The sequence below is a fragment of the Perca fluviatilis genome, chromosome 11 (assembly GCF_010015445.1).
Source record: "Perca fluviatilis chromosome 11, GENO_Pfluv_1.0, whole genome shotgun sequence".
Lineage (NCBI taxonomy): Eukaryota > Metazoa > Chordata > Actinopteri > Perciformes > Percidae > Perca > Perca fluviatilis.
In genome coordinates, this window is record NC_053122.1 from 17,093,811 (window position 1) to 17,109,463 (window position 15,653).

The following is a 15,653-nucleotide window of genomic DNA, read 5'->3' on the forward strand; positions in this document are numbered from 1 at the left end:
CATTTACATTGTTCAAGCAATGTTAACTTAATTGAATACTGATTATTATGCGATTCAGAGATTGTAATCTAATTGTTTATCGTGTCCCTCCAGGGAGCCAAAGTGTACAAAAGATACTCCTCAATAATCCCGTCCTCGCACAACGTGGACGAGGTTCAGGAGGTCCGGCCAGGAAGAGACGGGACAGAGATCTCAGCCCTGGACAGACTCAACGGGATGCTGACCTCTAGTGAAGGAGAAGTTCAGAGGTCAACCTTGGTGTTTGGCCGTCCCAGCACCACCATCCCCTCCACCGCTGCTGTGGCAACAAAGGTCCAGCTACGCAGCCAGCGCACCAGACATGTGTCTCGACCGATCAGCATGCCGCTTGAACGGCTGCCCACCCCCGCCCAGATTAGCCAGAGGAATAACTGTAACACTGCTGCTGATGTAAGCTCTGTTGAGCGGGACCCCGTGTCTGAAACTATACAGGAGATACCAGAGCCAGAAAAGGCTCGCCAAAGTAGCTCGTCAAGGGTTAGCACCTACTACATCACTCCTTTCATTGACACACAGTCAATGCAGAGGAGAACGTGGGACAGGAAGTACAAGCACTATGATGTTACACCTAGGACTGCTATGATTGTGGCCAACCTGCCATCCGCCAGCTCTGGAGTACAACCTGTGAAGGCAACGTTGCCTGTCACTGTAACCACTGCCTCTGTGGTCCCTACCACAAGTATTGTGAGCACCATCTTCTCCAACAACCCCTACACAGCGCCAGTCAAGCCTGGCTGGACTTCTAAAAGGGAAAATGACACAGATAATTCGCTTAGTAAGTCTAGCAGCTCTCCAAACCTTCCACTAACGCTCAGGGCACCGAGAACTCTGCAGCCTCCTCCTGGAACTTTCTACAAGCCCCCTGTTTCCATTAACAGCAGAGCTAGAACGCTTCCAAACTGGACTACAACTGTTAGCACCGTCACCACCACCACTGCCACCGCCACCACTACCCCCACCACCTCATCACACACCCCCACAGACCCTGCCCAGGTAGTTATCCAGTCCCCTGCCCTTACGAGCCCCCCACAGACATGGCTCCAGACACAGGACTCCACTGACAGCGCCATTGACCCCGGGGTCTCGACCTCAGCTACCCTTTCGCCCCCACAGTCCCCCCCCCCTAGCAGCCCTGACGACCTCAGCCCCAGTGAGACTAAACCCGTCTACCAAAGACTGCGACCTCGGCGGCTGCAGGAGCTTGAACACAGAGAGGCTCATTTTGTCTGACGCCAAAAAAACATATTATATCTGTAAATATTAATGTATCTGTGCCATAGTGTATACTGGGGGGAAAACATTTGTTTTTATCATAAATAATTGAGAGTGGGGGAAAAAAAAATGTAGGCCTGTAAAAAAATAAACCATGAAAGTGTTATAAGTACTAATATATTGTATTTTACAGTGATTGGTCTCTCAAGCATTCAAAACAAGCAAATACTACAAATATGATGCCAACATTGAATGTTCAGTGTCATGCCTTTAAAAAACAAAATACACAAATTGTCTATTTTTATGTCAAAGAATATTTGCCAACCACATCTGTCTGTAAAGAATTATAAATCTACAATGGACCTTTAAGTTCATGTACAATGTTTTATTTGTTATGAAATTATATTTTATTGTAATCACACAATGCACTTAACGTAGGTTCAAATTCTAATGTTGCCTTTAATGTTCAAATTTGCTTAATTTTGTATCTTATTCCACAAGGAACTGATGGAAGTATTTTTAACATGAGGTTTTCAATTTTAAGAGTTCAACATTTTTACCTTAAAGTTTGTCCTTCGTTGCCTGTGATTGGTACATCTTGTCTCCGTATGTAAACCTTATGTATCTGTTTACGTTTTTTATATTCATTTATACATACTGCATGTTTGTCAGTAATTTTGTTTCATCGCATAGTTGACTATACAGAAGGAAAAAAAGCATGTAACAGTGCTTTCTGCAAATTAAAATGCATTTTAAACTGTTACTTCTGTTCAAATTTAGTTTTTTTTTTTAGCTTTCTGTTCAGTGCCAGAGAAACGGAGAACCATTATAAGTGTGATTACCTTATGTGTGTTATGCTATGGATCAAATCACTGTCCTTTTTTTTAAATGGCAGCCTTTTGTGTATTTCAAACATATATACCATCAGATTCGTGGTTGTATTGGAGAAAGAGCGTGCAATGCTGGCAGATATAGGGCTGCAACTGCTGATTATTTTCATTATGTATTAATTTCTCATTTGATTTTTCTTGTCTCTAAAATGACAGAATATTGTGAAATAATCCATCACTATTTCCTAGCGCCAGTGACCAACAGTCCAAAACCCGAAGATAACGAATTTGCAGAGAAAAGCTGAACATTCTCACATTTAAGAATCTGGAAACAGAATTTTTTGGGTAAGCCTTTACTTGAAGTTTTCTACATAAGAGTGACGTGACACTGTCATGAACGTGTCATGAAACATTATAAACAAGTCATAAACGTTTATGACATAACGCTTCTTTTAGTAAGTGTCATTCATTCGTTCATTGTCATGACAGGTTAGGGTTCATGACTGTGTCATGACAATGTCTTGTTCATGACAGTGTCATGTCATTCTTATGTAGATACCTTCAAGTGTTACCATTTTTTGCTTGAAAAATTACTCAAGCAATGGACTATTAAATTAGTTGCCAATAGTTTTCTGCCCATCAACTAATCATTTCCGCTCTATTCTGTTTGTTCAGTGCCTCAGAGAACCCGAGTTGCAGTATATCTGAAACCTTTTGGGATTTTGTTTTCTGTAGCCCTGTAGACATAGACTCTTTTATGTGTATTATTTACACTCCCTGTGACATTACATCATATTGTTTATTTTACAATGGATCCAGTCAGAGGTTTTGCTATAATTTGCTGTATTTGACAAATCAGAGAAAGACACATTGGAGTTGTGTGACGTGATATACACCAAGCTACCTGAGCCACTGGGTTTGGTGCAGGGTTAAGCCTCGAGAATGCAGTTTTAGCGTAAGCTGTGTCTGTTGTACACGCAGTTCACAGCAGGTCCAAGTGCTTTTAATGTCCAACTGTCAAGGTTTCAATTCTCCCAACCTAATCACCTGCTACGCCATGTTGAGCTGCTCAGAGGAGTGAGTCATTTTAGACGTGTGTGAAACAAAAACGTCTTATCTCTGAGGCTGGTAGCTCTTATGTAACTACGTCAAATCTCTTGTGTAGATTTATTTTGCAGGTATTTAGCTAAAAGCCTTTCTCGCGGAGTGACAATAACTGTGAAGGTAAATCTTGATCACCGACACTTTGCCAATCATTTTGACTACTCTCCGTAACCCCTCTCCACCACAGGGCCACCTTTTCTCTCCACAAGTATCCCTCTTTTCCTCTCTAGCAGATATCCCCCTAATTCTCCCTCAAAATGGATGACTGTTGTCTTTTTTCTGCCTGCCCATGTTGAGCTGGGAGATTAGAGCAATCAGATTAGGAGTGCTGCTGACCTGCAGGCAGAGGAGAGCGAGAGTGGGCAGCTCAGTCATACAGAGCTCTTTCTACCTTGCTCAATGTTTTCCACTACTTCAGTTTGTTTGTGAACCTGTTTCCCTAGATGTCGGACGACTTTTATATCATTCCATAAGAGGTAAGGATCAACTGCTTTTGTTCCTTTGTTGACAAAATGGGATGTGCTCTTAAGATCTTGTAAGAGCTGACAGACATGTGGTTGCTAATTACAGTTTTTCTAATGCCTAGATTCTAATATAATGTAATGGTTTTAAAAACCGATCCATGTGGATGCTAAAATATTTCTACATGTTTCTGCTAATCTTGTGCAAGGAAGTCCTGTCATGTGTAATTACTGTTTGAGTAATGATTTCAGAGAAGTCAGACATAATGATAGCATTTACTGTCTCGTTATAGTCTTACAGTCTTTGTCCTCTTGTTTTTCTGGACAAGTATTTATGTCCCTGCATCCTTAGCCTACGGTAATCTATTGGACATGTCACTCCGAACAAATTACTTTTCATGTCCGACATTCTCATGTGATTGGATTGTTTGTTGTTGCTGTCAGTATTCAGTTCCAAAATGAATTTGTCTTTTGGGATAAGTCTGTATGAAAAAGCAGGTACAAATAGCATTTATCAATTACATACCAACTCACGTTTATATGTTGTTAATAACGGTTTTGGACTATATATGTTCATGTTATAGCAACTTGTATTTTCCTGTAGAGAAATCCCCTCCTTTTGCCAACATGTATACACAATATACCTTAAAGCTGGTAGTGTTTTGCTCAGGAGCACTTCAGCAGGGTGTATGCTTTAGTAGTTTGAAAGATGGTCTGTTCAAGGATTGTAGTTAAGACCACCTTAAACAAATCAGTGTTTGTAAAAGTGAATGCTAAAGCCAGGTCAAAACCAAAGCCAGAGAAAAGTCAGTTCATTTCAAGACCAATGCTAATAAATAGGACTATATATATATATATATATATATCTATCTATCTATCTATCTATCTATCTATCTATCTATCTATCTCCAATTCAATCCAACTTTATTTGTTAAGTGCTTTAAAACAACCAAAGTTGACCAAAGTGCTGTACAGAAGAATAAATAAGACATCATAAATAAAATACATAACAATATAACATGAATACAAAATAATAGCTGCGCAATGAAAAACAATCAAATTAAAAGAAGTACAACAAGTCAACATCTTACTAGGTGTCAAAGGCCAGAACTATACAGTGTATATATATATATATATATATATATATATATATATATATATATATATATATATATATATATATATATATATATATATAGTTTTAACATGTTCATTATTATCCTGTAGTAGTGGATATCTGGAAGTGCCATTTCATTTCTCATAAAAGCACAAGTTTCTTTGGAGACAGTGAACGACTAAAAGAAGCAGCAACAAAAAGATAAGGGGCAACCATGCAGAGTAAAATATATCTTAAAATGTTTTGGAAAATCATGCTAAAGTCAGGTCAAACACAAAATGTAAGTAGTCTCAAAACCAGATCTAAGAATCCTGGGTCTTTCTGGGTCAATCCGGTCTATATTGTGCAATGTCTTTGTGAGAAGTTACCGACTGAGTGTCATCACTGATGGAGTTGTGTATCTGCAGGTTTGTCACAGTCTGATGACCCCTTCCAGGGGCAAAGCTGCGGAGCAATGAAGACAGGCTCTCAAATCCGCCTGTTGCTGTGGAAAAACTGGACCCTCCGCAAGAGACAGAAGGTATTCTCATTTATGTGACTGGATTCAGCATAATGCAATCCAATATAGTAACACCACAAAGTACAGCTTCCAACAACTCTCTGATAAAGTCCCAACATGAGATTGATATCTTTAGACTGGTAGGATTTGTTCCAGGTCTGTTGTATTAGATTAGATTGTACGGTTGTTTCAATTTTTCTTTGTCTATATATATCCTACTCTACTTGTTTCTGTCCAGGTCCGCTTCCTGGTTGAGATCTGCTGGCCTGTGTTGTTGTTTGTTGGGCTGGTGTGGCTGAGGAAGGCCAATCCACTGTACCAACAACATGAATGTAAGAAAAACCCTCTTTATTAACAAGCTATTTTAGTCATCTCTTCTTCGAAAAATCAAGAAGCAATGCTGGAATTCTTTTCATGGAGAGCACATGTTAACCTTTAGGCAACTCTTTTATTCAAATCACTTCACATAACCCTCACATAACTGTGTTGTCTGTTTCTTCAGGTCATTTCCCCAACAAGGCCATGCCTTCAGCAGGGATTCTGCCCTGGATCCAGGGCATCTTCTGCAACATCAACAACCCCTGCTTCAGATATCCAACCAGAGGAGAGTCTCTGGGCGTTGTCTCCAACTATAACAACTCAGTGTAAGCCTAATCATAGCACTCTCTAACCTTGTAAACCTCCACAGTTCCAGAAACCTGAAAATAAAACTGTCTTTCTTGAATTGTTTACTGTCATTTCTTTTTATATACGTTTAAATATTTATTTTTTTCGGATTTTTAAAATAGAGCGGATTTCAGCTGGTATGATAATAATACAATACAGTATAACATTCTAAATAATCTCGACCTAAATTCAACTAAGTCAGTGTGTTGTTTGGCTTGTTCTAGATTGGCACGGTTCTATGTTGATGTCCAGGAGCTTCTGCTCAATGAGGCAGAGGTCCAGCAGCTCGGCCAGCTTTGGCATGAAATGTCCTCCTTCTCAAACTTCATGGAAACGTTACGCACCAACCCATCTATGGTGTCAGGTAAAGCTCAAATGTGAGAAATGGTTTAGACAGCAGCGCCTCCGCTGAGTGCCTCTCAATTCTGTTATCAGAAGAGAAAAAGACTGTTGACAAAACTCTTATTCTGACAGGAAACGTGAGCTACACTTTGATCTTAACCTTTTTGTCTTGTTTTCTGCACATCCTCTTTTTGTTGATGTTTCGTGTCTTGTGCTCGTCATGGCACAACCTCACTTTCTACTTTTGTTTTAAAAGATCTGTCCGACTTTCAATTTCTCATTTTTATGTATCGTTTTGCTAAATTAGTTTGTGTGCATTAGCAGCAGTAATATTTCACCATCATTTGACATGATACATGTTGCATTTCCAACTACTGGATGTAAACTTTATACATTTGTGTTACTGTTTGGGTAACCACTTATCCTTTATTATAAAAGTGTGACAGTTATGCAAAGTAATATGGTATTCAGTTTATTCTGGACATTCATACACACAGAAATGTTCATGACCTAAAAGCACACATAAAAAGGTTTTTCTTTATATGACTTCAGTTGAAATTAACTGAGCCTTCTGGCAGGGATATGCGTATAAACACACATCCTCTTGCTCACTGGACTTTCCCTGAAACATCCTGAAAATCGCTGCCAATCTGTCTTGCTTTGAATAATTTCCTCTGTGTAGTCCAATGCTGGTTGGGTCAATATTGTCTTTAGTGGTTCTAACATTTCACCCTCTCTGCTCGTGATGTTTCTTCTAGGCCGTGGGCTGAAGATAGATGATATTCTGAAGGATGACGAGGTTTTCACGGCCTTCCTTTTGGAAAACGCCAACCTCCCGGAGTCTATAGTCTACCAGCTCGTCAATGCAGAAATACGACTCGAACAGGTGCAGTTTTGAGGGATGAGTGGGGAAAGTTGAAGCTTAGACTGATATTAAATCAACGTTAAATCAAACATATTTTTTCCATGGTTTCAAATAAATATTTTGAGGTCATTGTAATGATATTTCATGATTCTTTGAGACACATCCCACAATTAAGCCAGCATTCTACTTTTTTTCTTTTGTTTTTATATTCCCCAGTTTGCCTTTGGTATCCCAGAGCTGCAGCTGAAAGACATAGCCTGCAGCCAGGCCCTGCTGGAGCGCTTCATCATCTTCCCCAGTCGCATGGGACTCCACGGGGTCCGCAACGCCATGTGTGCCCTCAGCCAGCAAAGGCTGCAGAAGATAGAGGACGTCCTCTATGCTAATCTGGACTTCTACAAAATCTTCAAACTAGTGAGTTGTGCTTTGAAACAAATATTTTAAATGTCAGTATGTCCCTGTTAAATTAACAAACAAACATTGGTACGCAATTTGTTCATCATTTATTTATATTATAAATGTCAGGGTTATATTATACTGTATTTCTGATGCCCTTTGTTGCTTCCTGTTGTAGAGTGGACGTTGTTCCTTACATCCATCCCTTCCTCCCTGTTTTTACTTCTATATTGACATAGCAGTTGTTATTTCTACTAAAGGAGATCCGCTGAGGGTTGCATTTGTCGGAAAAAAAAATGATGTCCCTCTTCCTCTCCTGGCAGACGGACTAGCAAGTGTTAATTTGTCTCTCAATACTCTCTCCCTTTCCTACCCTGTCTGTAGCACTCAGCCCAGGGCCATTGTTCCTACTGCAGAAGTGAATCTTTAAATTCATGTTTCATTTAAAGTAGTTTTTAGAAAACAGTACTTTAACAGTAGGATAATGCATAATGTAAGTGCTTTTTTTTTTACATTGGAGAATTTATGCATATTTGGTGCACTAGCTAGTATTTCTGGCAGCAGGACAGTGTATGTAGGATTGAGTCAAAATACACTACAGTTTGTGTGTTCATGGTAATGAATGATGATGTCACCCAGTGCAACAGTGTGGTTGACTGATGTGCTTTTAATAATGTTTGGACAACGATCGAGCTCCATGGCACAGAGCAATAACATATATGTGACTTTGGATACACAGATAATGGGATTTGTTGACCGTAAGAAAAAAATGAAATATCCCCAGACTTATCCTTTAAAGACACACTTCCCTTCATATTTTTAAGACAAACCAGGTAAGTTTACAGTGAAAAATTTGCAGAGAGAATGAAGATGACAGTATGAATCCATGAATTAAAAGCTGAGTTGTGTCCGGTGCAATCATCCTGTTAATGTTGACATAAATTGAAAAGGAAACTATTATCAACAGTGGTTGATAATGGAGAGGAAAACATGCCCCACTCACCTTCATAGAACTGTTTTCCCCCTCTGGTCTGGAAATACCTAGCTGGACTTCCTTACAGCAACAAAATAGTGTAAAGTTGATACTGTGATATTGTTTCTATAACCGCTCTAGCGAACTCTTCTGGATTGTGTACTTCATTGTGATTGCAAATGTGCTGGTGCTGCTTTGTGCTCAGAATAGTGAATTTTTGTTGTGTGGTATGTTGTCAGACGGCTCATTGTTCTATGTAGAGCTGCTTGTGATGCCAGGACTGCATGTGAGGCCTAGTGGCTGATTCTAGCTTGCAGGGGACTCTGCCAGACCTGTTTACTGAATCATATAATTTTCATGGGCTCTGTTTCCAATTGTTTACACATGTATTTACAAAAAGCAAGAAATATATAGGAGGCAGAACAACGGAGCTTTGTTTTTGTTTTTTGAGTAGCACCACAAGTCACAGATCATCCTTTTAATAAAAGGAAAAGACATTTGTATTTGTTATTTATTTGAATTTATTTGTGAAATATATCCCCTTTCAGAAGTAGATGTAGCTCAGCATATTTTATAGAAGAATAAAGAAAATAAAGATCAGCCGATACATCAACAAACTGTACTATATTTAAACTCTTACCCCCTTGAAACCAATTTCGTCTGTATGTGTGTTAGTGTTTAATCTAAGTGAGTCAGGTGAGTGGCTCAGGGTGTTGGAATAGCTTTATCCCTCTTGGCCTGTTTCTCTAATGGGCTTAGCTAGACCCCGCCTACAGCCTGTGAGGTATTCTGTAAGACATGATGCTGCGTCTCATATAAATACATTACCAACATGTGCCAGTCCAAAGAGCACACCTGGGTATTGGGTGGTTAAAAGGCCTGACTGAAACAGTAAGAGTATGACAGGACTGCAAGGTCTTACCTCTTTCTTCAGGCCATAAAAAGAGATTAGAAATCTGAATATTTGAGAAGCTGGAGTAGATTTTGACATGAGACCCATAATCAAATAGCTGAGGGTGAATCTATTTGAGCATTTGTAGGAGTTACTGTACATTAAATAGGTACAGCCTTAATAGATGTTATGGATGTAGAAGTGATGGGCTAAATGACTATAGACAACCGAAATCCCTGGTGTGGTTATTGATTATTAGCTTGACTATAAAGTTTTTTAATCAATTTTCATTCTCTATTGTTTAATGTATTTATCTAGCAGTAGCATCTTAGTGGGGATCTTTGCATTTAACCTCTTAGCTCTATTAAGCCCATTACCACACTGCTGACCTCTGCCTTGTAATAACTTGTTACGCTCCTAACTCCCTTCTCCCATCCACCTCTCAACACCCTTCCTTTCTATTCCCTCGCTTTCTCTCTTTGCCCCTGCACCGCCTCTCTCCTTCCTTCATTCATTGAAATGCAAGTGCGAGGAATGCAGGAGGAAGGATATCACATGTGCATGTTTGTCTTTGCATTCGGGGTTTCCGTAGCCCTCAGCAGTCTGACCAGGCCTTTTCTAACGCCTACGGCCAATGGTTTCTCAAGATGAAGTCATTAAAGGAAGTTTAGGGAAAGGAGATTCCCATATCGAACAACTGATAGATTTCAAGTTTGAAACAGGTTCATTTCCTCCATACATACAGATAAGACACAAATGACACAACAAAAAAGGAAGGCCTGGCTTTATCTAGCAGATTACAGGTTGTACTGTCTGGGTAAAGAAACAGGATTGCTGTTTCACTGGTTCCTCTAAGGTCATCACAGGGACATGACTTAAACAGAGCAGCAATAGTTTTGATGCAAAAGAACAAGCAACTTGTGTTGCCTCTCAGTTTATCTGTATTCATCTCATTTTTTAAACACTGTTTGAATATTGTTCACTTGACTGATGCATCTTGTGGCTTTGTTTCCCCAGATGCCTAAGGTTATGGACAGCAGGTCTGAGGGGATTGACCTGCACTTCTGGGGGCGGGTTCTTAACGCGACGTCGGGCAAGATCCGAGTTGTAAGTGCTCCAAAGTCCATCAATCCCTTTCTGCTCTTGCTCCTCTCTTCTTCTCCTCAGTCCTGCAGGATCAGAGGCACCAGTATTTTTAGCCCTGCAGGAAACTTGCCTCTTCCGCTGCTCCCAGTTTGAGAATCGCTCACAGAGGAGGCTGAGTGATGTGCTCAACAATGTGGAGTGTAGATGTATGTGTTAACCTACATGTGAACTGTACAAGAACTGATATGTCTTTGTAGGCTCATGTGATGCCTGATGTGTGTGCATTTGTGCATTCGTGCATGCGTGCGTGCGTGCGTGCGTGCGTGCGTGTGCATGCACATACAGATTGTTTCTCAAATCACATGTACATATAGGTGTGCATGTGTTTTTATCACACACAATTTATTTAATACATAAGCAATACAAATCAGAATAGAATAGTACAGACATTGAATATAATAGAAAAGCATACAGTAGATGCTGTAGAGGAATAGAATAGAATAGAATACTGTTTGACCTGCTGCCCTCTGTCTGGCAGAAGCTACAGGTCAGTCAGGACCGGGACAAATAGACTCAGGAACAGCTTCTTTCCAAAAGCCATCACCACACTGAACACACACACTCACTAGATATTGTTAAGAAATATAATATAATAAAATGATAGAATATATATTTTAGAAGAATATAATACAATTGAACAGAACAAGATAAAATTCAGATACACGCACATGCACGCACACACACACACACACACACACACACACACACACACACACACACACACACACACACACACACACACACACACACACAGAATGACTGGGGTTGTGTTGTGTGTTTCGGCACGTTCACTGTCCCAGGGGGTAGTGTATCCTATCATCGCCTTAGGGTGGGTGAGAGACAGAGAGAGGGGAGGGGGGCGTTCGAAAGAGAGACATTCCTTTGAGGTGACACATCCCGTAGGTGGGACCTTCGTATCACCGTGGTGACAGAAAGGCGAGCCAAATGCTCTTATTACTCACCTCTCCTTCCTTTCCTTTCAATTGTGTGTGTGTGTGTGTGTGTGTGTTTGTTTGTGTGTATGTGCATGTTAAAAGCTTGCTTTGAGTGTGACCTACCTCTGAAACCATTTTGATTATCAGTTTTAGAATAGAGTCTACATAAACTGTAAGGGGATTATAGAGCTATACTAATAAAGATGCAGACTTATTAACAAGTATTCTGAGAACAACTCAACTCCATCTAAAATCTGATCCCCTATGAGATCATCTACACATTTGAAACAATAATTTTCCAGATTTGTGGACATTTTAAGATTATTTTTTGGGGCATTTTTAGGCCTTTATTTTCACAGGACTGATGAAGACATGAAAGGGGGGGAATGACATGCAGCAAAGGGCCGCAGGTCGGAGTTGAACCCGTGGTCGCTTTGTCGAAGAATATGCCTCTATATATGTGTGCCTGCTCTACCAACTGAGCTAACCCCGCCACTTTGTGGACATTTTAGGTTAATTTCATTATTATTAGATTATATCATTGGATCAATGTGTAAGTATCTTGCCAACAAAAAGACTCAAACATAAAACTCCAATTATTGGCAGCCTCCTTGCTATTTCTTCAGAAAGGAAATGATACATACCGGGTAGAAATGCACTTGGGGCTATTTTTGTTCCATCAATAGGAGGATATTTAGTCCACCCTCAGACTGTCCTCATGATGAGCGGAGAGGCCTCACTACAACATGTTTGCTTATCTTTCAAACTATTGTTTTATAGTGATCGTTTATGTAATGCTATTCATACAGTATGAATGAAAATGATGGACATAAATATCCCTACCCTGTAGATAATTATCGGATAAAAAGGTCAAATCGCTCAAAGCTAATTATTTACACTTTATAGCAATACTTAATTGCTTCATGCATTCCTGTTGGAGATAGGATGATATTTAACCCTGGTTGATGACCAGACATAAGTCAAAGAATATCAAAGTTACAGTATAGTGATAACTAGTCTGGGTACCTCTGAGGGTGGCACATAACATAACTAGTGTGGGTGTGTGTACTGTTTATCCGACTGGGGTCAAATCATTGCTAGAAGTGAATGAATTGTAATTTAACGTGTGGTAGCACCTGGTGTTTTTGGTGTTACCACATCAGGACAGTTATTAAAAGAGCAGAGACTTTTCTATCACAGGATACAATTTAAATAAGATTGCCTTTTTTTATATACTTTTGTCACTTTTGTCACTTTACAGTTTAGTTTTGTGAAACTGCACACATTCATCTTATGTCTAGTAAACACCAGTAACTATTTAAAAAAAAAAAAAGTGTAAATCTGATGATGCCTGGCTTTTATGTGACATTTATCTTGTTTTTTGTAAACTACAGTAGCCTACACCAAGCTTTTGGTGTGTTGGTTGGCCCCCAGGTCAAATCATCTTTGTGTCTCTTTTAAATCACGATGCTCCATGCTAACACGTCAATCTGTTTTACGCTGTGTTGAGTAAATTACATTTTTGTGAAGTTGTTTTTGACATTTGATATATGATTCCAAAAATCACACATTTAAAAGTGTTCTTTTTAGCCATGTTAGCGGCGTGGCTATAGGGATGGCAATGTCGGTCTTGTTAGTTGAGCCACCACTTTGGTCCGCTGTTGGTCCAGACTAAAATATCTCAGCAACTATCGGATGGATTGCCATTAAATTTGGTTGAGACAGTCAGAGGATTAATCCTACTTGCAAAACTCACGATAATCCCATTAGCCCAAATTGTGGTTTGTGTTTAAGGCTAATTAGCTTATTTCAGCATGCTAACACGCTAAACAAAGACGGTGAACAAGGTAAACATTGTATATGCTAAACATCAGCATGGTAAAATTGTCATTGTGAGCATGGTAGCATGCTGACATTAGCATTTAGCTCAAAGCACCACTGTGTATAAGCTCACAGAGCCACTAGCAGGCTGTAGACTCTCAATCCTGTCAATATATAAATTTGGATTGTGGCTCAGTGTTAGCACTGTACCCTCATTGTCAGAAGGTCCTGTCTTTGAATTTCAGCATTGATGCTTTCAGTGTTCAGTTTGTACTTCCCATGTTTTAAAACTCAAAATTCAAACTGACCTATTTATATCAGCCGTGTAACACACATAATAAAGCTGAAGGTGTAAGGTAGGTAAACCTGAACAGAAATACTGTACTTTGTTATGGATAATGGATGGATCTACAGTAATGTAGGTTTTAAACTGTATCATGTTAACAGGTACGTTGACCACTGAGAGAATCTCTTTCAACTGGCCCTCTGTGTAACTTTTTACAGCTGATGGAGCGGGAGAGCTCTCAGGAGCTCCTAAAGGCGGTTTCTTCTCTGTTTCAAGCCGGGGATCCCTCCTCATTCCCCCAGATGATGTCCACTGTGTCGAGCCTCTTCTGTGGATACCCAGAGGGAGGTGGCTCCAGGGTCTTGTCCTTCAACTGGTATGAGGACAACAACTACAAGGTGTTTCTGGGGGTCAACGGCACCAAGAACCATAACTATGTCTATGACGACTCTGCCAGTAAGTGAAGAGGTGTTGAACTGCAATAGTCTCTATAGTATGTAGTATATGGTATGGACTTTATACTTATACATAGCGTATACTGTAGATACATTATTATTTATAATAAATAATATGATAATAAAGGAAATGAATGTATTTTCCCTTTTACCTACATGCCTACATATTTATATATGTATCTCATATTTTAATCGTCAGTTCAAATAATCATTGGTTATTCTATTTTGTCTCGATTTTATGTTAATGTGGTTTAGAATGATTTTTTAACAATTTTCATATCTAATTAATTAATAGTAAATTACTTCACCTTTTTCTTTTTTGGAGGGTGAACACCTTCATGCACACAAACTTTAATGACATGAGATAAAAGTTAATCAAACTGCCACTTTGGAAGACTACTACTAAACTTCAACAAGGGAAAGCAGCTGTGAGCAGCTTCTCTATTTCTGCTAATTCATGCATTGCATTGTGGAGCAATAATCCCCAACAACAGAACAACAATCATTAGTCAGATTTGCATAGTGAATATTGAAAACCTGTTTAGAATGAATAAGTAGTGTTTAATCGGTACACATCTTTGACATCACAGCTTTGTTTATGATTATTTCATCAGTTATTTTAGTCCACAAGTGCTACCACGGATTGATTTTGCCATATAAGAGGAGTCTAGAAATCTCCACCATAAAACTGTTTTATAAGCACAGATTGACTAATTTAGCATATGTGACCGCTATCAGTAACTTAAGTGATAGCATCTGAATGCAACCCTAGTGTGGAGGATATAAGAACGTTTAATATGATGCTTTATCTCTTTTGTTTTGTCCTTTTCTTCTTTTATCTATTTTTCTTCTTCTTCTAATCTCACTGTTTTTGCAATTTGTCTACCCTAAGGTCCGTCCTGCAACGCCCTGATGCAGACCCTGGAGTCCAACCCTGTCACAAAAATTGTGTGGAATTCAGTCAAGCCCCTGCTGATGGGAAAGATTCTGTACACCCCCGACTCCCCTGCCGTCCACAAGATATTAAAGAGTGTAAGAGGGACCACCTCCAGCCCGACCCCTCACCTCTCTCTTTTTTTCTACTCACTTTTTCTCTCCTTCTCCATTTCCCACTCTATGTATCTGTTTTTATGCGTCCAAACCCCCACCCTTCTTAGGAATGAGCTGACGACCGTAGCAGTGGAGGGTGGAGGGATAGGGGGGCAATCTACTGCAGAGTGAGGGAAGGGAAGAGGAGGGGAGAATTAAACAATAAATGAAATGTGAGGGTGCAGCACTGAAAGGAAAAACAGAATGTTTTTTCAGTCTGTCACGTCTCATTCAGTGGTCCTGACACAAAAAACAGATCTCAATTTCAATAGGAGTTTTGTTGATTATAATTACCTAATGTGACTGTTCACTAGTGTGTTAACTATCTTGAAGAGAATTGCAGTTTAGAGCTTAGATACATGAAAATGTCAGGCTTCATGGATCTCTGTTCTGTCAACTGTCAGAATGAGAATCAGAATCAGTTGATTTTAGCACACAAGTTATATGTAGATTATTCATTGCTGCTACTACAATAAAAAAAAATCTGTGATCTTTACATCAATGTGTATTGACTTGATATAGTGT

At 39.5% G+C, this 15,653-nt stretch overlaps 2 protein-coding genes across 5 annotated transcripts in view; both read left to right on the plus strand.

Annotated features, from left to right (window-relative positions):
• The window catches only part of LOC120568635 (rho GTPase-activating protein 29-like), a 30,892-nt gene extending 28,878 nt beyond the window's left edge, over positions 1 to 2,014 (plus strand). For all 4 annotated transcript variants that reach the window (XM_039816268.1, XM_039816269.1, XM_039816271.1 and 1 more), the window contains one exon: positions 94 to 2,014. In XM_039816268.1, coding sequence (XP_039672202.1) covers positions 94 to 1,269 — 1,176 coding nt within the window. In that variant the 3' untranslated portion in view covers positions 1,270 to 2,014. The remainder of the gene's footprint in view (positions 1 to 93) is intronic.
• A 1,445-nt stretch (positions 2,015 to 3,459) lies between these two features.
• The window catches only part of LOC120568298 (retinal-specific phospholipid-transporting ATPase ABCA4-like), a 42,277-nt gene continuing 30,083 nt past the window's right edge, over positions 3,460 to 15,653 (plus strand). Inside the window, exons 1-10 of the mRNA XM_039815706.1 lie at positions 3,460 to 3,661; positions 5,171 to 5,283; positions 5,501 to 5,594; positions 5,765 to 5,906; positions 6,153 to 6,292; positions 7,029 to 7,156; positions 7,352 to 7,549; positions 10,414 to 10,503; positions 13,803 to 14,040; positions 14,932 to 15,071. Coding sequence (XP_039671640.1) covers positions 3,475 to 3,661; positions 5,171 to 5,283; positions 5,501 to 5,594; positions 5,765 to 5,906; positions 6,153 to 6,292; positions 7,029 to 7,156; positions 7,352 to 7,549; positions 10,414 to 10,503; positions 13,803 to 14,040; positions 14,932 to 15,071 — 1,470 coding nt within the window. The 5' untranslated portion in view covers positions 3,460 to 3,474. The remainder of the gene's footprint in view (positions 3,662 to 5,170; positions 5,284 to 5,500; positions 5,595 to 5,764; positions 5,907 to 6,152; positions 6,293 to 7,028; positions 7,157 to 7,351; positions 7,550 to 10,413; positions 10,504 to 13,802; positions 14,041 to 14,931; positions 15,072 to 15,653) is intronic.